The following is a 25712-nucleotide window of genomic DNA, read 5'->3' as shown; positions in this document are numbered from 1 at the left end:
TCAAAGTCAAGTTAAAGTTCTTAAATCCCCAAATACATGCTCTCCTATTCATCCAATTAAACATAGGTCAAGGAAGGTAAACATTCAATACATTTGTGACAAACATGTCATTTTAATATTTTGCCAATTTTGTGAAAATGTAATCACACATTGTCCACATGTACTATAGACCTATTAGGAGAATCATGCATTATGGCGGAGGCATACCAGTCGCCATAGCGACATTTCTAGTTTCATTTACAGATCAGCAGTTGTGATCTTAACAAATTTAATTTGTAGAGGGATACAAATTGAAGAAACTCACACCTAAAGATATGCAGTCAAATGGTGGTGCTGCTTGGAAGAAATTAGCCTTTCATCACTTATAGTTGTTCTGTGTGTAAAACTTAGCTTCCATGCCAAGGATGCAGCCATACTTTGCCTTCCTGGTTGCCGCCATCACTGCTGCCATCACCTCCATCCTCCTTGATGTCCTCCAGGATGATGGAGAGAGTTTTGAGTTGGGCGGGGCTCTCGGGAAGATTGACAGAGTGGCCAATCTCAGCCTGGAGTTCTTCAATGAAAAATACAATGGACGATGGTGAGTAATTAAGGAAATCTTACTGTAAAACCAGAAAAGCTGGCAAATTTTGTGAGGAGCCTAGATTTACTAAAGTAAAATGCACGTGAAAGTTTTTTTTTACTCCAATTCCTGAATAAGAGTAGCAATTCACCAAAGTTTCATTCCCGTAATATAATGTTTCTTGTCTACATTTTCAGTAACATAAATTAGCCGAGCAGAAAATAATATCTGTAGAATTCAGTTAAATTAGCTGGTTACTCATGCTGCCGCCAATATTCATCTCATAATATGTGGAATAGGGTATGTGTGAAATATTTGTTCTAAAACTGACATTTTGCTACATTTTGTGTTATCACTCGTGTGAAGAGATGTTGAGTTCCGGCTTACTCTTAACGATCTTGCTTCAATTTCTAATTTAAATTCATTTTAAAAATGCAGCTGACAGCTCATTACCCTTTTCAAGATGTTACAGTAATGTCTTGAGAAAATTTTACATAATTGTGTTTCTGTCACTGATGAAAATGAAAATCTTGTATGATGTGAAATTTCATATTCTTTGTGGCACACATAAATTAGCCATCACTGATTTCAAACTGTCACACAGTACTCCCACTGAACCTGTTGAAGATGATGTAGATTAAAACTTTATTGAAATAAGTAAAATTACTAGTACCAACAGCAGAATGCAAGTCCAAAGAAATTGCCCTGCTGGTTTCTATATCATGCCTGAACTTTGACCTCATGTTACTTGACGACAGGCCGGTTATCATCACTGATGTGGTAGAAACCTGGGAGGCTAGCCGATGGAATGAAGCGTTCTTCATGAAGCATTACGCAGGAGATCATGTGACTATGAAGTTGGTCCAGGTAAGTCTTGAAACATTCAAACCATTGCTTGATCACATGTTTCATGGACAACCTCAATAAGTGAATCTTATATGGAAACATATTGAGACCCAGTGATATGGAGTTTTTCCAGAAATATCTTTCTTGTAAACTTTTTAATATCTGGAGTATTTCTATTCTCACAATGCAATGTTACCATTGCTGTAAGAAGTCACACTAACTCCAATTCCATGACACAGTGTTGTGAAATGGAGTAAATCCAGACATGGCTTTGCACATAAAGTAAAATGACTTCTCTCTATTCCTTAGTGAATCCGAACATTGAAATTTCTTTGTAATAGCCAGCGGGAAAAAGTGAAAAGCATATCCAGAGAAATTATAATCTCTTTTGCAACTTACTCCGAAAAAAAAAAGTCTCAGTTTTCCATGTGATAATCTGTTATGATTAATGATGCCAGTTTTCAGGCAAAAGTCTGAATTCAGGCCCTGGTAGTATCAAGGTTCAGGCCTTTTTGTGTACAAGGCAGCTTCATTTAAATGTATATGAGGCCCTCTCTTTTATTATACCCCCGCCAAACGAAGTTTGAAGGGGGTATATAGGAATCAGCGGACGGTCGGGCGGTCGGTCGGGCGGTTGGGCGGTCGGTCCGTTGCAAATCTTGCGTCGCGAACTACTTCCTCAGTTTTCAACCGATTCCCATAAAACTTGGCACAGATGTGTGCCTTGGGTTGTAGATGTGCAAGACGTATTTTTTGACAGTACCCAAAAGTATGTTGCCATGGTAACGGCATATTATGGGCAAAAATGGGTACAAATCTTACGTCGCGAACTCCTCCCACAGTTTTTGATCAATTTTTATGAAATTAGGTACAGATGTTCGTCTGAATATGTTAATGTGCAAGACACATATTTCCGCAGTGGCAAAAAGTATTACGGCATATAAATGGCAGAAGATCAAGGAAAGATCTTGTGGATTGAACTACTTCCTCTGTATTCGACTGAAGCTCATGAAATGTGGCACACACATTGGTCTTGGTGGGAAGATGTGCAAGACATATTTTTGGGACGTGTCGGAAGCTGCGTTGCCATGGTAACGGCATATTAATGGCGGAAGATCAAGGAAAGATCTTGTGGATTGAACTACTTCCTCAGTTTTTGACAAAAGCTTATGAAATGTGGCACACACAATAGTCTTGGTGGGAAGATGTGCAAGACATATTTTTTGGACGTGTCGGAAGCTGCGTTGCCTTATACTGGCATCTCTGTGTGATGGTTTCCTCTTTTTTTATATACCATGTATAGATTTTTGTGCAGCTCGTTATATATTGCAGTGAGATATGTCTTAGATTACTTTTTATTCATTAATAATCTTCCTTGACAGGGTGCCCTTAAGGATGCCTCCAGTAGCTTCACCACACTGGAGTTTTTTGCAGAGCTGAAGAAGAATGGTGGGAGACCTAGAAAGTGGCTTTATGTGGAAGATGAAATCTTTATTCCGCGCAGACCAAAGCTTCAAGAAGATATTGGCACATCGGTGAGTTCACATCGTTTTTAACATTCACCATGTTGGTAGATGAGATATTCTTCTCATCTTACTTTGCCTTTCAAACACTAAAGAATTAGATATGAATTTCATTTTTATTGATCAAATTATATAAAAACTACACACCTTGGTAGTCGGAAATGGAAAACACACAATGTTGAAGAAAAAGTGGAGAATTGATTTTTGTTTTTGTTTTGTTGTTGTTATTTATTTTTTTTGTTGGTCTTTCTGTAGATTTATCTTCAAGAGGATTTCTTTGAACTCTTCCCCCAAGAAATCAAACCCTGGAATGCCATGCTGCTGTGGGGAACAGCGCACTCAAGATCAGCATTGCATATCGGTGGGTAATCTGATCGTACAATTTGGTATGCAATCTTCAATGTCATTATCCATTTGTAGCTGATTTTGGCCATCTGTATGAAAGTCAGTAGGCTTTTTTTACTACTGCTAAAGTGTGTACTGATGTATGAGGGGAGGTTGACGACAGCAAGATTTATTCTTGATTTTGGTACTTTTCATAACTTGAGATCTGTCACCAACACTAGAGATGCCCATTTTCTTTTTGATCATGTGATATGCCATCAAATGAAGTTTCTCTGCATCTGATGTGAATGCTAATGGAAAAAGTGATATTTCTTTGTGATGAACAGTCCTTCATGGCTTCTATGCTTTCTGGGAAAGTGAATTATTCTTCAAATAATGTCACTTTTAACATTTCAGCCAAATTTGGAAACTGATTTACAGTACTTGATTTTAGAAGGTGATAGCAGTCTTGGAGATTCCCTTGTTTGAAATACTTTGATAAAAATATCTTCCTCAGGGGGGCATTTCATGAAGCATTTTGTCCGACAAATTTGCCCTCAGCTAATCAGATGTAAGGATTTCAGTAGCTTGTAACAGTTTGTCAGAAAAATATCCGACCAAAACACTTCATGGAATTCCCCCCCCCCCCCAGATCCTTACAATTGGACTGGAACCAATGCAGTGATATGGGGTAAGAAGAGATGGAAGCTATATCCCCCTGGTCAGGATGATCTTCTCTATGCTACGTCCAACCCCAACTCAGGCTTCCCTCTCAATTGTCACAAGTATGGCAGGTAAGAAAAGATGCTTCATGCCAGATTCATTACATGGCATAAATTACAGTCAATAGCGCCCTCATGTGCTGGTAAATCAACAGTCACTATCCCAGTTACTCTACAGAAGATCAGTTTGTATAACCAAGGAGGTGCTAGAGAAGGAGAGACGACTACTGCTCTCCTTTAAAGTTGTGCGCGGTACCGCCGAGAAGTCATGCGCTTAACTACAGGTGGAAACCAGGTGCTTTGACAAAAGGGAGCATCAATAATCGGGACTAGCGCTCTCACATCAGGAAAGACTTGCCCCTACTGCAATTCGCTCTCTCTTTCAATGTGATGGCAACAGTGAATTTGTGTACCTTGAATTGGAGCAGTGAATGAAAATGCGGTGTAAAACTAACAATTTTAACAGCAAAAAGTTTAAAAGCACGCTGGAACACGCTTTAGCGGAGTACTACATTTGAAAGATTAAAATATCCCAGATTAAAAGATAGAAAACTAACATGAGCAAATGTGCGCATTATAGAAAATTATTAGGTTTTTAAGAGGGCCTAATTTTCATTTCATTATGATTTGCGCATTACGAAAAAAACTAGAAATATATGTTTATTATATTGAATTCTGTCTTTAACTATTCTAAATCAATTACAGTTTTTCATTTAAATTTTACGGTGAAATAAAGCTTGTAATTCAACGAAAGGTGAAATGCGTTCTTCGTCTCCAAACTTCGTCTTGCAACTAGAGCGGTGTCGAGCATGACTTAACCCGTTCCTTACGGGAACCTGGTTTACCAGGTTCCCGTGGGAGCAACTGATATACGGGAACCTGGTTTACCAGGTTCCCAAAATGAAGACAAGGGTGCCTGCTTCAGTGGCCTAAATTCATGTTTCTGAGAGCTCATCAGCGCACGCTCTATTCATACCTCGCACCCGATCGATATTTCCATTGTTCAAGGGCACATGTAGTTGACCGTAGAAAGGGGGACACAATGAACCGCTTGACTGCCTTCACACAGCTGGATTACCAACCTGTGTGCCTGTCTGTCGACGGGCGAAAAGAATCTCGTTTGGGGGCATTAAAGGCACTCAGAGAATTGCGGAAGGAACGGGTTAAAAGCGTAGTGGAATGCTAGACATCCCATTGTAACGCCTTCAATCCAAACATGTGTTTGCATGAATTACAAAGAGTTGCCACTCCATCTCTGTAACACATCCTAACATTACTGTGGTGTCCTGCGAGCTGGCCGTACCACACTGTGATATCTATCATACATTCACTGTAGGTGTGGGACACAGCAGTAATGGCTGATTGGAATGGTGTATAGAAAGGATGAGCTGCTTACCAGAGATTTGGATTGTTACATTGCAGCTGATGATTCATACCAACTGTAACTTGCCTGATGAAAAGAAATTCAACATTTTTACCTCTGTGACACACCATTCTCTTGGTAAGGTCTGCTTTCCAAATAAACATAACTTAAAATGGACAAAAGCATTGTCAAAATACGAGCAATTTTGCTGTTTCTTTCAGGGAACCAGAGACCATTATATACAGAAACTTCAGTTGCTAAGAGCTTAAAGTCATGCTGACTCGTTTCAAGCATTTGCAACAAAAACACATTCTTATTTCAGTCATTTTCAATGAAGAACCATGGCAAACTGTAACATGGAAAAGAAAGGATGAGTATGATAATTCCTATTTGACATATTGCTTAGATGTTGTTGGGTTTGTTTTTCCCCCATCTTACATGATTCATCTTTGTTTTAATTCTCAGTCCTCTGGATGCATTTGACCCAGACCTCATAAAATATCCCAAGTTTGAACAGGCGAGGGCGCTGCAGGTCCAACAGAATCCCGGAGAGTTGCTGATCATCCCATCGGGGTGGTTCCACCAAGCCTTCAATGTCAGGGAGACCTTTGCTATCAGCAGCCAGGTCATGAATTCAGCCAATTACAGGTGAGGGCGAAGGGGAGGGGGTGTGGTCTGCATGTCAAGCGCTTGAAAAGTGACTGCAAGGTCACTGGTTCAAGTCTTGAGAAGCCTAGCACCCTCTGACTGTAATACCCTTTGACTGTAACATCCTATCATATAACAATTTTGCAAGGAACCCTAATGTACATGTGTAAGGAGATATCACTATTTTTCTCAGTGAACCATAACTGTAGACAATGTATTCAAGACACAATTTTGATACAGCATTTATTGTTCACATTTTGTATATTTACCAATATTTAACATTATACTGATTAACATTTTTACACTTGTTTTGGTCCCTAACTCACATTTTAGAACTCTTATGAAGTACTTAAGCTGGGTTCTTGTTGCATCTGCAAATCAATGGGAAATAATGCCTTTGATATTCTCCGTTTTTCCCTGATATAACAAGATATGTGATATAATGAAGTTTCAGTGGGCCCAAGCATCTTGTTCAAAAGAAGGTTTCCCTGTATTGCATAATTTTGCTCTTTGGTTTACAGAGTTGTTTTGACAGAAATTGCCAAGGCAGGCAACTTTCCTGACAGTAGGATTCCAGAATATCTCGAAGATCTCAGCCCCTCAGAGCTGGTGAGTATCTATCTGGTGGCTCAAATGTTTTGTTATAATGTGAGCTCTCATGTTGAGACTTTCATAATGTCATCTGTTTTGTTATGAGCTCCCTTGTGGAGACATTTTCCATGAGGTCCTTTATGGAGACAATTATCACGAACTCCTTTGTGGAGACATTTTACTAGTATGGGTTCAGAAATGATAGGGTTTGATTGGTGGAAATAAATATTGTGTGATGATTTTGATATCATTATTGGCTGGGGTTGTTTATTCCTGAGAGGCCCCTATCTTTTTTCATTGCTCCAATCTTTTTGTAATCTTGAAATGCAAAAACAAACAAACAAACAAAGAACAAAAAAAAAAAATGTTAAACAACTCTCCTCACACAGTAATTCTAATTTTGAATTACTTTTCTATATTCATGAAATTTATCAATCTTGTGATACGCCTGTTAACCAGTTATGCAGATATATCATTTGCCTTAGCACAGGTTTCAGTGAGTTTGTGAAGTCAAAGGATTTAATGTCTCTTCGTGTATTATTCTTTATTTCTACATTCCCCGCGTCCTTTATTATGCATAGATTTTTATAGTTGTATTTGTGTACATGTATATGCAGTATAAAAACAATTTATTATTGATATTATTGTTAATTTTGTCTTTATTATTATTAATATTATATTATTATTATTATTATTATTATTATTATAACTATTATGATGATGATGATGATGATGATTATTATTATTATTATTATTATTATTATTATTATTATTATTATTATCGTTATTGTTTTTATTACTACTACTACTTCTACTACTACTACTACTACTTCTATCTTCATTATTATCCTTCCTATTAAAAATCTACAAAGAATGTGTCAGGGGTCTTCAAAGGGAAATGTATTAGAAGTCTACTTTGTATCCCAGGAGCTGACTCTCACTAACATGTTTTAAATCCTTTCTCCCATGTCTGTATACAGGTGAAGGCAGCAATGAAAATGATTCCCCAGCATGTCATTGATAGAGGGCGCTCTGTAATTGATGTTGTCTTGTCACAGCTGTATCAACACCCGTCCATGCCAGATTTTTTTACGCCCGAGTTTTAGGCTCCGTGTTTCAATCTGAAATACTGATGAAGCCAGATTATAACTTTTTTTTTCCATCAGACTTGTCGTTATAATGAACACTGTTATAACAAAATTTTTGTATTACAAAATAGAAATTCAGGTCCTCAAATTGACATAATTTATATCTTTGTGTACTTTACTGTTGGGCTATAACAGAATTTTGACATAACGAAAGGAACTGCCCGTGCCATGACTTCGTTACAAGGGGAGTCACCTATAAGGCTTTAGTCATTTGTCACAAGAAATTAATTATCAAAAATAGACGACTACAGGGTCAAAAGGTCAAGATTTCTTAAATCCCAAGAAGCAAAGTGTGAAGGGCCTGCTACAATTATTTTTCCAGAATATTATCAGCTGAGAATCAGAAGGGCGTAATGACAGTTTTGGGGGTATTGAGTTATTGGTATCACGTTGTAGAGCTGGATCTCCTCTACTTATGGTGTTGATTTTAAATTATTTTCATTGTCAGTAAAATATTACAAATCAAAACCTTGAGGGTGCTATTTTACTCGATATTTGGAACAATGCTAAATAATACACTATTGAATTGAATTGAATTGAAATAAATCTACCCACTTTGTATTTATTAAACTTTTTTTCATAAAAAGATTTACTGTTTTATTTTTATTTATGCTCAAATCTTTAATAGTATACTATAATGCCCTTCTGGTTCTCAGCTGATGGTAAAACTGTCATCTCTTGTACCAGCAACCTCATCAAAAAATAATGAATGCTAGGAGTGACTTTTATTAACTCTTTATGTGGCATGGTGGAAGCCCCCTGTGTGCCACATTATTCTGAGACAGCAAAGTAGTCTTGCTTTGGGAAAACATTCTGTTGGTTGTTTTTTTTTTCAAATCTAAATAACTTTCAAAGATTTTTGTTACTATGGATATGTAATGAGCGACGTTGTAAGGATATTGCCAAACTTTACTGAGATGTTGATTGCGTGGCAAATCTATGATAGTTTTTCTTTCAAATGACCAGTAGCATCATTATTGTAACGTCATGACTTTTGCACACAAAACAGTGACAAAAACTTAGAATTTATACCAACAAATCCACTAGGGAATACTGTTTGATAGTCAATCACTACATAAAATGCATGCTGCATGTGCCAGGATTGAAATCCCGAGAAACTCTCTCATTGTACCTCGGCATCTGGCGATTTATCGATCGGTTTAGGCGGGTTTGTGCATTTGAGCAGAATTTGCGAACTTGGCACGCCATCGATTGAGTCAGGCATGCAAACTGGGCACATACATGTAAAGAGTTAATTACCATTGACATGCCAAAATAATGTTCTATCACTATACAATATTATGAACATTAAAACTAAACGAGTGACAAATTGAAAATGTATTTTTGGAAAAGATAACTCTCAGTGTACAGCTGTTTTTCAGTGCTCTGCACATTTCTCTGGGAATCGTTTAAGACCTTTTTTTTTTTTTTTCCTGTCTGTTTGATAGTTTGTGTCTGTGTGGGTAAAAATGTTCAAGCAGGCTGTGGCCACACACACTAAGCTTGCTGTAGTCTTTTTCACTAGGTTTTGCAGGAAAATGATTGTCTTACAATGTACAATCCATGATACAGTGTATTAGCCTCACTATGTGTAGGAAGAACTGCCAATGGGGTGTATGTGTGGATTCCCATTCAATGTGTGCAATAGAATATGAACAAGTTTTACAGATGAGTGATGATGCTATTAATGTATGCAAGAGTTTTAGAAGTCATTGCCATGCTGTGTATTTAGAAGAAAATTGTTATGTTATCATTTCATTGTAGAACATACACTTTGCTGAAAACTAACATGACAATAATAATAGTTCTTGTGGTTGCCTGATAACGGGTTCAAACTTTGCTGTGAATATTGTGTACGCTGTTATTTCATGAGGTTTTCATTTTCACTAATTTCATGGGACAGGCGCTGTTCATGAATCTAACAGCACGCAAAAATTTGAACTCATATCCAAACATGATTGCGACATGCACATGTGCATTTCTCAATTTATTACCGTACTCCCCGATTGCAAATGTTAATCACTCGAGAAATTGTCAGAAGTCCCAGAGACTCCAACCCTCCCGCCGAAATCCCATTTTTGCTAAATCTCCCGTTCTCCCGCTTGAGATTTAATTTCTCCCGCCCTGGCTCTGTGTGTCCAGCTTGAAATGATTTCTAACTTAGTGTCAACGTAATGTTGAAAAATAAAGCCTTAGATAGCACGGAGAGAGCATCTAGAATCCTAGAACTTCGAGCTTTGCGCACATCAAGTTAGAGTCTCCCCCTCGCTAGGGATTTCAGGTGGGAGAATCTCCAGATCAGAAGGTGCTTGGGGTTGGAGTCTCTGAAGTCCTGATTCATGAGAAATTAGACTTGCTAAAAATATGGCATATACAGTACAGTACTTTCTCACTACTGATACCAATATACACATCAGTATTAAAATAATACAGTTGTATAGTGTTTGTAGCATATAGAAATGACAGCTTGAAGGAACTTTCTGAAGATAGGAAATGGGTAAAGGAAAAAAGTGATTCATGTACTACAATGTGAGAAAGACGTTAATGCAAAAGGGTATCATATACTAGTATCTGATGTATGCATTTATTACTTTCTGCTGTTGTCTTGATTGCCAGAAGAAGAAGAAAAAAAATGTACTATGACAAGTGTGTACTGCATTTTGATAGAAATTGATGCGATGATGATTCAAATAAGAAAATCTACTGAATAGAAATTGAAGATTAGTAACAAATGATGTGATGAGGTAACAATCAATATGTTACAGTGGAGGAAGAAGAAAGATAAGAACAGAAAGCGTGGTCTTCTTTTTAGAATTATCCAATGCTTTACAAATTGTTCGAGTGTGCAATAAAAGCATTATCCACTAGTATGTCTTTGCCAGTGGGAAGATCCAAAGCTGTCTCTGTTACTTATCAGAGGATCAGAAGCTGCCTTGGTTCATTGATGCTTACACATCAACCATCTCCAGGGCTGCCAACGCTGGAAACTAGTTGAGAGTGAGACTCCCATAGGCCAATGCTATAATTTAGGAGTCAAAATGAGTGAGATCAATAGAAATGCATGCAAATTGAATAAAGTTTTAGAGTGAGAAAGGACCAAAATGAGTGAGTCTCACGCTCAATGCGTGAGAGTTGGCAGCCCTGCATCTTAAGAAGTACTAGCTACAGCTACTCCAACCGTCATTATGCTCAAAATGTATTCTTGATGTACTAATGTAAATATTTGTCATGTGACTACTCTTGCCAATATTTGTGTGCAATGATACTTTCTGTATAGTATTTATGATTAGACATGAACATGTGTGTCTTTTTTATTTGAAATGATACAATAGTCTTGTAATTTGTTTCATTCCTGTCCTGTGAGTTTTGAGAGATCAGGGGCCCGTCTTATAAAGCCTTTAAATCAATCACAAGTCCCCAAATCAATCGCAACTTGCATTGCAGCTCTCACAAAACTTGTGATTGATTTCTATCACAAGTCTTTATAAGACACGCCCCTGAGTAAGAAAGACTGAGAGAGAGTTCATGTCAGTTACTTCATGTGCAAAGGTCAGAAACATGCACAGCTTGATTTGTAGGTATGCATGTATCATTTGACTGGAATTATATATCTATATGAAATACCAAACAATTGGCCAAATAAACGGCGACACCCCGTCAGGAGTTAGCCAAAAAAAACAAAAAAACAAAAACAAAACAAAAAACACCCCTGAAATTGAAACAGGTTAGTCCCAAAACACCCCTCTCTTCATCAGTTATATATATATATATATATATATATATATATATATATATATATATATATATATGTACATTTATACATATATGTATATGATATAGCCGTAAGGAGACACTGTATAGATAAAACATTGAAAGGAGACACTGACCCGAAGGAGACAAAATTGTGTCTCCTTGAATACCGGTTACACGCTTTACCGCTGACAACACTCATTCATATTTTTTATACATTATTAATCTAAGTTCAGATTGTTAAATATATAATTACACACACACACACACACACACACACACACACACATTAATATGTATATATATTATATGTATATAATAATAATAATATATTATATATATATATACAAAACGTCTATACTATATATGCATGAAACACTCTGAACTCGGCTTAAGGGAGACAGTGTATGAAACATTGTCAGCAGTTTATATACCGTACATGTATAATGTAGAGAGAGAAAGGAAGAGACGTGTAGTGATACTGCCTTGAGTTTTCCTTTATTCACTTCTCTTTTTTTCTCTCTTTTTTTCTTTTTTAGTTTCCTCACACATAGTAATACAGTTGGGAGACTTTAACCTGTGTATATCATAAGGCCTGGGGTTATATTTCAGAAAAACAAACAAACAAACAAACAAACTTCCAGTCACCAATGCAGTACAATACAGTATAAAACAATATTGACTTGATACAATCACCGATAGTATTACCGAGGATGAGTGTTGCTGCAAATGAATAAATGGATGAATGAATGAATGAATGAATGAAGGAAGGAATGAATGAATGAATGAATGAATGAATGAATGAATGATTTGATGAATGAATGAATGAATGAATGAATGAATGAATGAATGAATGAATGAATGAATGAAGGAAGGAAGAAAGAAAGGAGTGAAACTATGCATGCACAGATAGAATTAAGGTAAAAAAAATGAGAAATTCCTCACTAGTAAAAGCTTAACGTGCAAAGTTCAGTACAGTTAATAGAAATCAATAAAACTTAGAATGTCGATGTAAATACCATTTCAAAACATAGTACAAAGGTGTGTGAATAAAAATATGTAGAGTGCAAAATTGGGTGAAAAGGTAGTAGAAATTTAACATGAATATTCGCGAATAAAAAAAAGTTCTTATTGCAACTGATTGTAAAATTGTCCTACATCAATGTAAATAAGCACTGAATTGATCAGTGTTTTATTACACTACTTATGACAAAATATTCCATGGGTATACATGGACATACTCGAGCGATGTAGGGCAATTTGTCAATCAGTTGCAATAAACAACTTGACGCAAGAATCTTATCAATTTAAAGTTGATTTCATTTTGAATTTCCTGTACATACATGTATCTTAAAGTCATTAAGTTACTGTACATGCATATTATAATTATGTTTGCATAATCATAAGGTAAGAAGGAGCAAGGACTAGTACAATGTATTAACCAGCTTTAAAGTACAGAAGATATCTTATGGTCTACTCAGAAGTATACAAAAAGAATGGTTGACACGATTCCAGGGCGTTTTAGCTACGTCATTAAATCGTGTAGGCCACGGAGTGCGATCTCAGACTCAGGTTGATCCATGAAAGACTTGATATGATCACTTGTGATACCTCTTTGATCATTATTATGATCAAAGAGGTATCACACCTGTTTATTAGGAATCAGGGTTTGCTTTTAGTTCTTCTTACAGAGTTGCTCATGTCAAAGCTATTCCTGAATTCATGAATCATTATGTACCATGTGCTTTTGCGTATTCCTACTGTTACCTAACTATGTTGGTCGGGTGACGAGGAATCTTGCAAGCGTATTACAGGTGGCTAATTCGTTATGTTCTGATGTATTTTATTTGTTTTTCTTGCTCATTTTGCTCTCTTTTCCTTTACGTTCATTTCCTTTCTTTCATAATTTTTGTTACTAGGCTGTTTGTTTAACAAGACCAACATTTTCATCTAGGGACCTATACATCACAAGCTCTGCTTTTTTAGTAGGTCCCCCACATTTCATGTTTGTAAAATTGTCTTCTCTTGTATTCTTTGTAATTACGACGTTTGTTCCAGTCTAAAGTTCAATCGATGTTATCATGTTATTTTTGTTTTAGATGGGGAACAATGAAATCAGATCAGATCAAATCAAATCAATTTAAAACCTCCTTGAAATATATGATCAAACTACTGAACCGTCATCTCTCCCCGCAGGCTACGTTTGAGGTAAGCCTCGCGTTCTGAGCCTGTGAAGTTTTGGATGACGTAATCAAGTTTGGTGAGCGCCGCCTCTGGTGTGATGTCAGAGAGGGGGATTACCCCTGCCTCTATCAGGACCTTAATAAACCAAGATAAAACATCGAACAAAATTTAATAAGCAAACTCACGGATCAACAAAATTCAGATCGATCCTGGTAAACGCGAATTTCATGTTTAAGAACGTGTACAAAACAATAACAATGGTTTTCTCATCTTGCATACAAAATCAGAGTCACAAAAAAATTTAATTGATTTCTCAAATAAAGTCATGCTCTCAACTCTGGGTTTTGTTTACTAGTGTCTCCTTTGCTCAGTAGTCATCTAGGTGAGTGGTCTACCGATCTTAAAAGGCAGAACCATTTGCAGATGAAACAAAAATCCAGCATTAGTGCGTCAAAATAGTTCTACAATGTGAGTTAGGGATAGAAACAACCAATGTAAAAATTTGAACTAGTATAATCAATGTTAAGTATTGTTAAATATTGAAATGTGAACAATAGTTATAATAAAAATGTTTCCAGACTAAACCGTCTACAGTTCTGGTTTAATGAGAAAAATAGTGATATCTCCTTATATTTCAGGCTTTATTGCAAAAATGTTATGTGGTATTTTGTGATACAACTGACCTACACTATGCATCAAAAGTGATATCTTGAACATTTTTTTTTTTTTTTTAAATCACTGCTCCCAAAGGTACACAGGACCTTTAAGTATATTCTGGCCTGATCTTATTCTAAGGCGGGTGTTAAGCCCCTACAATGTATTTCTGTCAAAACAAGACTTACTTGTCCGGTCTCGTAAGCCGGTGTGACTTGTCCGTTAGGACATTGTGTGCAGTTCACAATCAGTTTGCCGCCCTCAACGGCCTCTTTGATAGCTTTCAAGATGTCTTTGCGGTCTGATGGAAAGTTCCCCGCGCCGTACGTCATCAACACAACGCCCTTGATGTCAGTCTGAAGATGTACCTTCACCTGTTCAATGCTCAATCGTACAAAATTACGTTTTCAATATTGTATAGACATTCATCAAGCAATTGATTTTGATTTTCACTTTCCGGTTGAGCACACTCGCTAAAGGTTAAGTTTTTTAACAACAAATTAGGAAGAACCCTTAGAACTGCGCTTCTCAACATTTTTCAAACCCGAGGCCCACATTGGCTCCTACAAACTTTATTGAGGCCCAGGAAGATTGAATATGAATATTCGTTTCATTTTTGGCGGCCCACCTGCGAGAGCTTCGCAGCCCACTGGTCGAGATTAAGTGGGGCTTTAGAGTATAAAAAAATACACGTCTCAGTGGCGGATCCAAGAGGCGCACGCCCCCTTTATTTATCGTTTAAAACAAAACAAAAAAAAATAAAAGAAAAAGAAAAAATGAAATGAAACCCGGAAGTGGCACCAGATATATCAGTTGCACTGAGAATATGAATATTCGTTTCATTTTTGGCGGCCCACCTGCGAGAGCTTCGCAGCCCACTGGTCGAGATTAAGTGGGGCTTTAGAGTATAAAAAAAAATACACGTCTCAGTGGCGGATCCAAGAGGCGCACGCCCCCTTTATTTATCGTTTAAAACAAAACAAAAAAATAAAAGAAAAAGAAAAAATGAAATGAAACCCGGAAGTGGCACCAGATATATCAGTTGCACTGAGAATATGAATATTCGTTTCATTTTTGGCGGCCCACCTGCGAGAGCTTCGCAGCCCACTGGTCGAGATTAAGTGGGGCTTTAGAGTATAAAAAAAAATACACGTCTCAGTGGCGGATCCAAGAGGCGCACGCCCCCTTTATTTATCGTTTAAAACAAAACAAAAAAATAAAAGAAAAAGAAAAAATGAAATGAAACCCGGAAGTGGCACCAGATATATCAGTTGCACCCCCCCCCCACCTTTACAGAATTCCTGGATCCGCCCCTGCGTCTGCGGAATAACCATTAAATCGGGGTAAGGGTGGAGTCACACTGTCCCAAAATTGACACAAGACGGCAATACGAATATTTATTATGGACTTTTCAATTTCGGGTGAAGTTGACCCGGAACTTGGTCAAAGCCAATCAGCAGCCGAAGCATGCAAGTACGACGCCTACTGAAAGTCACACGATGGCACCCGAACCACACACGAAGGCTACACGAAGATGTGAATCCGAAGGACAAACGAAGGAAAAAGAGATGTCTACATGAATTTGAAGATTTTACCACCGCTCACAAAGTTGCTACAGGAGCCTGAAAAACTCCACCATCCATACGATGGCTTAAGATGCCTTCACGAATGACCCAATGTTTATACGATCAGTGGCTAATTGGAACATTTCCTTTATCCTGTGTTCATCTTTGGTCAATTTCGCGACAGTGACGCCTACATAACAGAATGATATCAGTGATTAGTCTGTTTAATATTGCCTTCTGGCGTGGTAATGAGGGTGATGTTATTATCGACTATTGTCTCAAACTCACTGTTTCGAGGGTGACATTATACCGACTATTTCCCCGAACTCACCGTGTCGAGGGTGATGTTGGGATAGATCCAAAGGAGATCCACTTCGGCTGTCATGTTCGCCTTCACACTGAACTCTTCACCAGGTTTCGGTTGACGGACATTAGTCCAGATCACTAACCATGATGGAATGAACGAAATAAAAGATGTCACATTGGAATTAAAGGGGAAGGCTAGTAACTGATCAGTGGGAATCAGTGGAAATGCTGGGAGATGATTGTTCCAATCTTTATGGGATTCATTCAAGAGTTCATTGTATTCTATTGTTGTGTGAAAATGATTTGCTTCAGAATGGTCTCATATTCAAGTAACGTGCAGATTAGTGCTTCCAGGTTAGCGTCCCTGGTCAGTGACGGAGCATTAATCTGCACATTACTTGAATATGAGACTATTCTGAAGCAAATAATTTTCACACAACAATAGATATACAATGAACTCTTGAATGAATCCCATAAGGATTGGAACAATCATCTCCCAGCATTTCCACTGATTCCCACTGATCAGTTACTAGCCTTCCCCTTTAAACAATGGAGGATGAAGGACGGTGCCAAAGTGATCATTCATCAAGTAGCCCTGGTTTACAATGTACTGTCTGATTCGAACTTAGGAAATACTACGTTTTAGTATCATTCTGTCCCATGGAGTACAGATCTATGCTATTGACATTGCTGTTCAAGAATGAAATTCAAAAGTGGTAAAAGTTTAACAAAAAATACATTCATGATTTACGAATGTTGGTACATAATATGAATATACAAATGTTTTTTTTTTTGAACATATCCCCTTTCTTTTGGTATTATATAGGTCTAAATATCCTTACTTTCTTTAAGCGCCAACAAAACCCCAATATTTCATCCTGATTACATGAGTACACATGATAATTATGTACACTTCGAATCACGAGCTCAAGTAGATGTTGTTAGTACACTGCAAAAAGTCCGGTGTTAAATAGTGAACACCGAGCTGGTGTTAAATTTTCGGTGCTCATTTATGGTGTTAAATTAACACCTCCGGGTGTCATTTCCAAATTTTAAACTGTTTTTTGAAGAGTTTCTTAGTAACTGCACTTTTTGTTGATTTTTAATTTAAACAAGACGATCAAGAATTTTACATTAAAATACTAGATTTTTGAAAAAATGTGAAAATAAATTTACACCAAAGTAACACCAGCTGGTGTGGTCTCTTATTGAAGCTGGACGGGTGTTAAACCATTGATATCAACACCAACAAATATCAAATCAACACCATGTGGTGTCATTTTTGAATTAACACCAGTGCAGTGTCAAAATAACGATTATACAGTGTCAAATTAACACCACAAAGTGTCAGGTGAACACTTTTCAACACCATCACAGTGCATTTTTAACACCTGTGGGTGTGGTCCTTTATTGAAGTTTGATCGGTGTTAGATTTAACACCCGTGGTGTTAAATCTAACACCGATGTTTTTACAGTGTATTTATTGATGGGCCTGTAGTCACCTTGAGTGTTGGTGCCCACGAAGGCGAGTGGCGGGAAATTCGGGGATTTGAAGGCATCTAGTCTGCAGCAGGAGAATTTCATACTTCGGTTGCCACGGATCAACTTGCCGTTAAAAAATAGAGTGACCTGAATGATAGAGGGCGTAACGTACATCGTGGTTGATGAGTTTGTCGGAGTGTACTTGAACGGTGACGCGAGGGGGGGGGGGGGGGGGAGAAATGGTCGTATACCTCCTTTGGTGGGTGTAGGGGGTGGGGATATAAGGTCATACTTTAATTCATTTCGATCATAAATCATCTTCATGTTGGGGGAAAATCTATGATCATGTATAGGCTGAAATTTTCATGATCACCGAGAGATATGATTTACGAAGAATTTTGTTCGACATAATTTTACTTTATGATAATCTTATGTTTTATTCTTATTAAAAAAAAAAAAAAAAACTGTAGCGTGGGGATTCACGGGAGGCCCGATTTATTCGCTGTCCATCTAGTCCATGGGCCAAGACCCGAAAAATGGGTTGTTGATACCATCTGAGGTGGCACAACCTTTTTGGTGTCAGTTTGTTTGTCGGGCATAGATATGCTTATCAAGCTATGATAGCATTTCCAAATGAGTAGCTTAGTCATAATAAATGAATTTTTAACCAATTTGGTCTCGTTTTTATATCCCTATACGTCTGAATCGAAACTAAACCGCTATACAAAGAAGAGCACTGCCTTCTGTATGTCCACAGGTGTTCTGTTGTAAACGCGGTGTGCTTAGTCTTTAGTCAAGGCAGCGAAGGGAATATCCAAAGGGTTATGATGTCCACAGCTGTCACGCGGTGCGCTTAGTCTTTATCTAGACCAATGTACCGTTATCGTATCTAAAGTTCCTCATAAAAGGGATTATCTATACTGTTTTTATACTACCCTATCAACAAATACATCAGTTTTAAACAAAAATCACTCTGTTCATTGACAATATCATTCATTATAATGTATCGTAGTGTATCGGTACATTGTTTTTGCATTATCTTATATTGTTGGAGGGAAATAAAGCGACATTGGCGTGGTATCAGCGTTTTCACCGTAGCGTTTTCGTCGGAAAATGATAAATAATTGAAAGATACGGTAAAATTAACGAGGAATTGCTTTTGTTGTTGTTGTTTTTAGATAAAAGGATATACACTGTATCATACGCTTTGGATATTCCCTTCGCCGTCTAGAATAAAGACTGAGCGCTGTGGACATCATAACCTTTGGATATTCCTTTCGCTGCCTTGAATAAAGACTAAGCGCACCGCGTTTACAACAGAACACCTGTGAACATACCACAGAGCTGCATTTTACAGCTCTATGGAACATACAGAAAACAGTGCTCTTCTTTGTATAGCGGTTAGTTTCGATTCAGAAGTATAGGGATATAACAACGAGACCAAGTTGGTTAAAAATTCATTTACTATGACTAAGCTACTCATTTGGAAATGCCATCATAGCTTGATAAGCATATCTATGCCCGACAAACAAAATGACACCAAAAAGGTTTTGCCACCTCAGATGGTACCAATATCTGGCCTGGCTCATGGACTAATCGGGGAACATTCGTAAACCACGAACAGCACCGGACAGCTGATATGTGCATCGAAGCATACTCTCATCGGTATTACACGGTAAAAAAAAAAAAAAAAAAAAAAAAAAAAAAAAAAAAAAAAAAAAACTGACAAAAAATCTGGTCGGGAAAGGGGTAGCCAGACCGCTAGTTTATAGCACAAACCCTTGCTGGTTGTTTAGCTGCCTGCGTCAAGACTACACTTTGCCATAGGCCCTGTACTGTAGCGTCTCCCAACAGTCCAAGGGACAGTGTAGTTTGCAGGCACAAACCCTTGTTGGTCGTAATAGGAGTCTGCATGTGCCAAGACTAATACACGTACCACTGCACTGCAGCCTTGAGAAGCTACAACACAGGGCCTATGGGGCAGTGCCGAAGTGGTGCATACAGTAGTCTTGGCGCAGACTCCTCTACGACCAACAAGGGTTTGTGCCTGCAAACTAGGGACAGTGCCAGTTGAGTGCATGTAGTATAGTCTTGGTGCAGACTCTGTTACTCCCAACAAGGGTTTGTACCTGCAAACTACCCGGTATACCCTGGGACCCAGGGTAGTTTGCAGGCAGAAATTGACCAGGCACAATAGAACACAAACACACACACACACACACACACACACACACACACACACACACACACGCAGGCACATACGCTCACACATTCCTTTATGTAAATACATACCGGTATACAAAAAAATGTCACATATAGGGTATACAGACATGATACCTTGCACATGATAAATGTCAGACCTACTTTAAGAAGTTCATACCTTTTGATTATTTTACATGGATGCTATCAATGGACATTTCAGCAGGGACACTAGAGAGAATTTAAAATTTGTGTGAAATTGTGTCATGTTTTTTTTTTTATTTTTTTAATGTTTTTATTGAACAATAATAACATATGCACAAAAATAGGTATAAACACACTTGACGCAACAAAATTGTGTCATGTTTTACTGGCCACACAGGCTGCTTATCCTATACAGTGTATCTATTATAATATGTATATGCCACAAATAGTTTTTTCAAATAATGCAAAAAAAAAAAAAACACCCTTCGTTGTCTACTATACAGTATGATGTATGACTTGATGTGTAATTGCCACAGTTAATGGCAACTAAATCATAAGCATGAACTAAATTGTGGCTGTATATGACTCCCTGCAAGTTTATTTTCTTTCTTCTTTTTTTTCGGGGGGGGGGGGGGGAGGAGTATACAACTGAGTATCTCATAAATGAGTAGTTGACCAAAATGCTGATATAAAGAGAACACAAAAAACAGTCACTGCACATGCTCTGGGCATGCATGCTATAGTTAAAGGGGAAATTGAAGATGAAGCTAGCGTTTCATTCAGTTGGTAATTTGACGTTTCAACTTGGTGAGTAATGTCCAGGGCTAATGGCAATCATAAACTATGTTTGCAGTATGTGACACCACAAGTTGAGTTTTGTTTGTGTGGGGCTGGGGAACTGAAGATAATGTATCTCCAGAAATAAGCAGAGACTCCAACCCCAATCACCTTCTGATCTGGAGATTCTCCCGCCCGAGACCCCTTGCAACGGCGGGAGACTCCAAGTTGATGTGTGCGAAGCGCGAAGTTCCTAGGGTTCTAGATGTTCTGTGGTGCTATCTAAGGCTTATTTTTTTCAACATACGATATAGCAATAAGTAAGAAATCATTTCCACCGGAAGACACAGACCCAGGGCGGGAGAAATCAAATCTCAAGCGTGAAAACGGGAGATTTTGCAAAAATGGGCTTTCGGCGGGAGATCTCCCGTCGAAAACGGGAGAGTTGGAGTCACTGAATAAGGAGTTGCCAAATTGCTGATGTAAAGAGAACACAAGTTAGATCAAGTTCACACTCTCAGCCTGCATGCTTCAAGTATATTCAAAGGGAGCTAGTCAATGCTTCAACTTGTTGTGTACTGACCAGGGTCAATGGCAGTCTTTGCAGTATGTGACACCACAACAACAAGTTGAGTTTTGTTTGTGTGGGGCTGCGTAACTGAAGATAGTGTATCTCCAGAAATAAGGTGTTGAAAAAAGTGCTAATGTAAAGAGAACACAAGATCAAGTTCATACTTTCAGCTACTGCATGCTACACGTATATTTAAAGAGAGCTTAGTTAAATATAGTCAATGCTTCAACTTGTTGTGTACTGACCAGGGTCAATGGCAGTCTTTGCAATATGTGACACCATAATTTGGGTTTCGTTTGTGTGGGGCTGGGAACTTAAGGTAAAGTATCTCCAGAACCCAGAAGTTTACAAAAGTGCTGAAATATTACAGCATTCTGTATGTTTTAAGGAAGTTCAGCAATACATGTACACAGTCTATGTAGAACACCATAATTATGTGTAAAGATGTATTATTGTCCAAAACAATGAGGTGACATGCACTACTGAGTTTGAGAACTGATGGATATTATTTCTGATTTTTTTTTTGTAATACATAAAGGGTGGTTTTTTTAATCAACCAAAACCTAAAAGAATTCTCATTTTAAGATTTTCAAAAGAATCATGTATGGATTGAGAATTGGAATTTGCATTTTAAATGCAAAAAAAAAAAAGTCAGAAAAGGAAAAACTCCAAGCTGTATCCGACATTCTGTTATTAACATGAACTTTATCAAAGTTATGTTCAATGCTCTGATGATGATATCGTTTACTTCAATGTGTTATACAAATGGCATTTAGTGCTTCTGTGGTTGGTCTGAAATTGAAGTGTACTCACAATGAAAGGTTTATTTCAGCATTTTCTGAAAAGCTCCAATTGTGTCTCATAAGGTGAATACATAGTAAAGGACAAGTAGACGATGGGGCCGGTAAAACATGATACAAATTCACACAAATTTTAAATTTTCTCTAGTGTCCCTGCTGAAATGTCCATTGATAGCATCCATTCAAACAATCAAATGGTATGAACTTCTTATAGAGCTGACATTTATTGTGTGCACGGTATATCCTGGCTGTAGAACCTATGTGACATGTTTTGTATACCGGTATGTAAATTTTACATAAAAGGAATGTGTGAGCGTACGTGCGTATGTGCGTGTGTGTGTGTGTTTTTTGTTTTTTTTTTTCTATTGTGCCTGGTCAATTTCTGCCTGCAAACTACCCTGGGTTCCAGGGCATACTGGGCAGTTTGCGGGTACAAACCTTTGATGGGAGTAACAGAGTCTGCGCCAAGACTACTACATGCACTCAACTGGCACTGTCCCTCAGACTGTTGGGAGACGCTACAGTACAGGGCCTATGGCAAAATGTAGTCTTGATGCAGACACCTGAACAACCAGCAAGGGTTTGTGCCTACAAACTAGCAGTCTGGCAACTCCTTCCCCGACCAGATATTTTGTCAGTTTTTATATTTTTATGATGTACACCCATAGGACATTCTTTTAGACCAAGTTTGGTTCATGGGCTCCATGGGGTAAATTACATCCTCCAAGGGCCCTTTTCGGGGGGGGGGGGGGGGGGTCCCTGGGGGCCCAACCCGCCCTCCGGGACCAGGCTGACGCACATTTTGTTACTGAGGAGGGTGGCCCCAGCAACTCTGAGGGGTCAAACCTTTTGGGCTTGATGGGGTAAATTGAGTAGTCGCTAGCTCTCTGGCTATTACACAGAGATCAGCGGCAAAGCTGTATACAGTTCGTTACGGGGAATCTCGAATAAATCTGAGCCTTGCCAGCCTTCTCACTCCGTGGTATCCCTTACAGGGTCTTTAATGAAAGGAGGAAATTACACAGAATATCTTTCAAATAAAAGACTAGCACTTTACCGAGTGTGTGATCGGGTTGGGCAATATAAGTTCATACTTTCCTTCATTATCTTGTCTTCAGATTTTGTTTGAAAAACGGTATATGATTAAGTATAGATTGAGATCATTTTTTTTTTAAAGCTGGTGTAATGAAGTGTTCTTAAATGTATTCTGTATCAATGATTATGACCACCTTTCGTCTTCGCCTTACCTCGGCTATCACCAAGCCATCCTCAGGCCGAGAGTAGCTGGCCATGGCAAGGGCGCCCAACATGTTGTTCTCTCCATCGCTGCGGAACTCGGATAGCGGAATCTGCGAGCCAGTGATGACAACAGGCTTGGAGAGGTTGTCGAGCATGAAAGACAGAGCCGACGCCGTGTAGGCCATCGTGTCCGTGCCGTGTAGGATCACGAACCCGTTGAAGACGGTGTAATATCGTAGGATATCCTCTGCCATGTGCACCCAGTCCGCGGCGGCGATGTTACTCGAGTCCTTGATGCACTCCCACTCCAACATGCTGTAGAGAATGTGGCTACCATCCTGGTTTCTATGGATACCATCACAACGGTGAAGAGTTTAAGCATTATGACGTAATCTCCACAAAACCCTGACAAGTTTACATTATTGGGGTTATCCCACGAGACGGACATCCACGAGTCATACAGGCCACGAGTTCGACATTAGAAAAAATGTCCATGAGTCATACTCTATAGCCCACGAGTCATCTCGACACGAGGCAATTAAGACCCATGGGTCCGACATTATAGGCAAGCAAGGCACACGAGCTCGATACTATAGGCAAAAATGGGCCAACGAGTTCGACATTACATCACCGGGTTTAATGTGTCGGTCTCGTGGGCTTTGTTTGCCTTATAGTGTCGGACTCGTGGACCTTGTCAGTCCCTAGTGGCGGAATCATGGGCCTTTAAATCGTTTGCCTAGTGTCGAGTTCATGGGCTGTATGACTCTTGGTTGTCGAATTCGTAAAGTGCAGCATCCACATTATTGGCATCTTAAACGGTCAGAAACATCTGTCGATTAGGCTCTACAGAAGTCATTCGTAAAAGTGCTTCCCCAATAGCTGTTAATGGTGATAATAATGCCAATGTTTTATAATCATCATTTATTGAATAGTCATTAAGTTATCAGTCATAACGAAATTATTTCCTGCAATGCACATTACATCTTTGATTAGAATGTAATATATGTATTTACCTCACTGTGATTCTTGTGTCATCTTGACTCGGAAAGAGTTCAGGGAGAGGTAAGTTAAGATAGGATGACTAGACACAGCCAAAGTGAAGTTCAATTTATGGAATCCATGGTATGCAGATTATTATTAGATATCCTCTATTTATTGTCTGAAAAGATCGAAAAATATCAGCCCTTTTTGTAATGACATTGACATCCTTATCAGGTATCGGTTGAGGTATTGAGGGTAATTACATGAGATCATAAGTGCTGAGGCCCTCGATACTGTCCGCTGGCTTGCCGTACACTGTGGGCGTTTTGCTAATGAAGTCTGGCAAATAGTGTTTCACTGGCACCAAAACTGCAAACACGGAGGAGAAATATTCATTTAGTCAAGGACATCTGTACGACTGCATCTACAAACACACACACAAACACACACACACATACACACACACACACACACACACACACACATGTATGCATGCATACATCTATGTAATTGATATATTGCATTGCAAACGCCATATTCATGTTTCACTGCTAATACCGCCGTGCATGTTAATTTATATCAGATTGCTGTTGGTGTTGGAGTGCATGCTAATCTATGTAATATCGCTGTTTTTGCTTTATCATGATTTTGTTCAAGTTTTATTACAGTTGGTTGCTTTTCGTTATGTTGATTTCCAAATGCCCTGAAGGAGACCCGTCAAGATGTCGAAAGCTGATGGCATTAAAAACATTAAACTAACGCTACGTCCGATGGCTACTTCTTCCAGAGCGGCACAGTTAAAGAGAGAGTGGGAGAGAGAGAGAGGGAGAGAGAGAGAGAGAGAGAGAGAGAGAGAGAGATGAGAGGGAAGGAGAGAGGGAGAGAAAAAGAAGGAGATAATTATAATGTACTAAGAAAAGAGTGTTTCCTATTGACTCACCTCCATTCACTTTCTTCATCCCAATCGTTCCACCAGTGTAGATGACAAGAATCTTAGGAGTTTCTTTGGTTTCCATGGTTACACTGTTCACTGCGGCAGTCATCTCAATATTGCGCCTCGTAAACTTACTGTTTAATACAAAATATCAATTAAAGATACTATTTGAATGATAAAGGTGGTTAATTTTACGTCGACTATCTCAATACTCTGTAACTCTTGCGATCTTTTTAATATACACAGATTCAATTAAAATAACATTTCATTCATTTCATTTTATTTATTTCATTTCATTTCATTTATTAAGTTCCACACATGTCACATTTGTGACATACATCTAAAGATCAATGGCTAGTAACAGATGATTTGAAAATTCAGTGTATGCAGACTTTAAATAATATTTCATGATACAAAATGGATTTAAATCAGTGTAGAGTATGTCACACTCATATTGGATAATTAAGATTATGTGCGGGGAAACCACAGAAAAGCAGATGCTTAATTGTACGGGTAGATCCCCAGAAAAAAGTCAAACATAATCACTCACACACACAT

At 38.3% G+C, this 25712-nt stretch overlaps 2 protein-coding genes across 2 annotated transcripts; one reads left to right on the top strand and one right to left on the bottom strand.

The window, feature by feature from the left end:
* Positions 1-395: 395 nt before the first annotated feature.
* Positions 396-7693, top strand: LOC139744832 (uncharacterized). Its single transcript, XM_071655246.1, has 8 exons — positions 396-580; positions 1321-1429; positions 2791-2943; positions 3187-3292; positions 3908-4049; positions 5806-5988; positions 6510-6597; positions 7560-7693. Exons 1-8 carry the CDS (start codon positions 396-398, stop codon positions 7683-7685), a joined length of 1092 nt encoding a protein of 363 aa, XP_071511347.1. The 3' UTR covers positions 7686-7693.
* Positions 7694-13646: 5953 nt separating this feature from the next.
* On the bottom strand, positions 13647-25236 carry LOC139744831 (L-asparaginase-like). The gene is made up of 7 exons (XM_071655245.1): positions 25161-25236; positions 24484-24589; positions 23248-23584; positions 17689-17815; positions 16212-16324; positions 14504-14689; positions 13647-13796 (listed from the first exon to the last, which is right to left on the bottom strand). Exons 1-7 carry the CDS (start codon positions 25234-25236, stop codon positions 13647-13649), a joined length of 1095 nt encoding a protein of 364 aa, XP_071511346.1.
* Between the last annotated feature and the right edge of the window lie 476 nt (positions 25237-25712).

This window comes from Diadema antillarum, unplaced genomic scaffold, assembly GCF_040938485.1.
Source record: "Diadema antillarum isolate AM-2024a unplaced genomic scaffold, OU_Dant_1.0 seq00001214_RagTag, whole genome shotgun sequence".
NCBI classification, from domain to species: domain Eukaryota; kingdom Metazoa; phylum Echinodermata; class Echinoidea; order Diadematoida; family Diadematidae; genus Diadema; species Diadema antillarum.
Note: the sequence above shows the minus strand (reverse complement) of the source record. Positions and strands in the feature narration are given on the sequence as shown.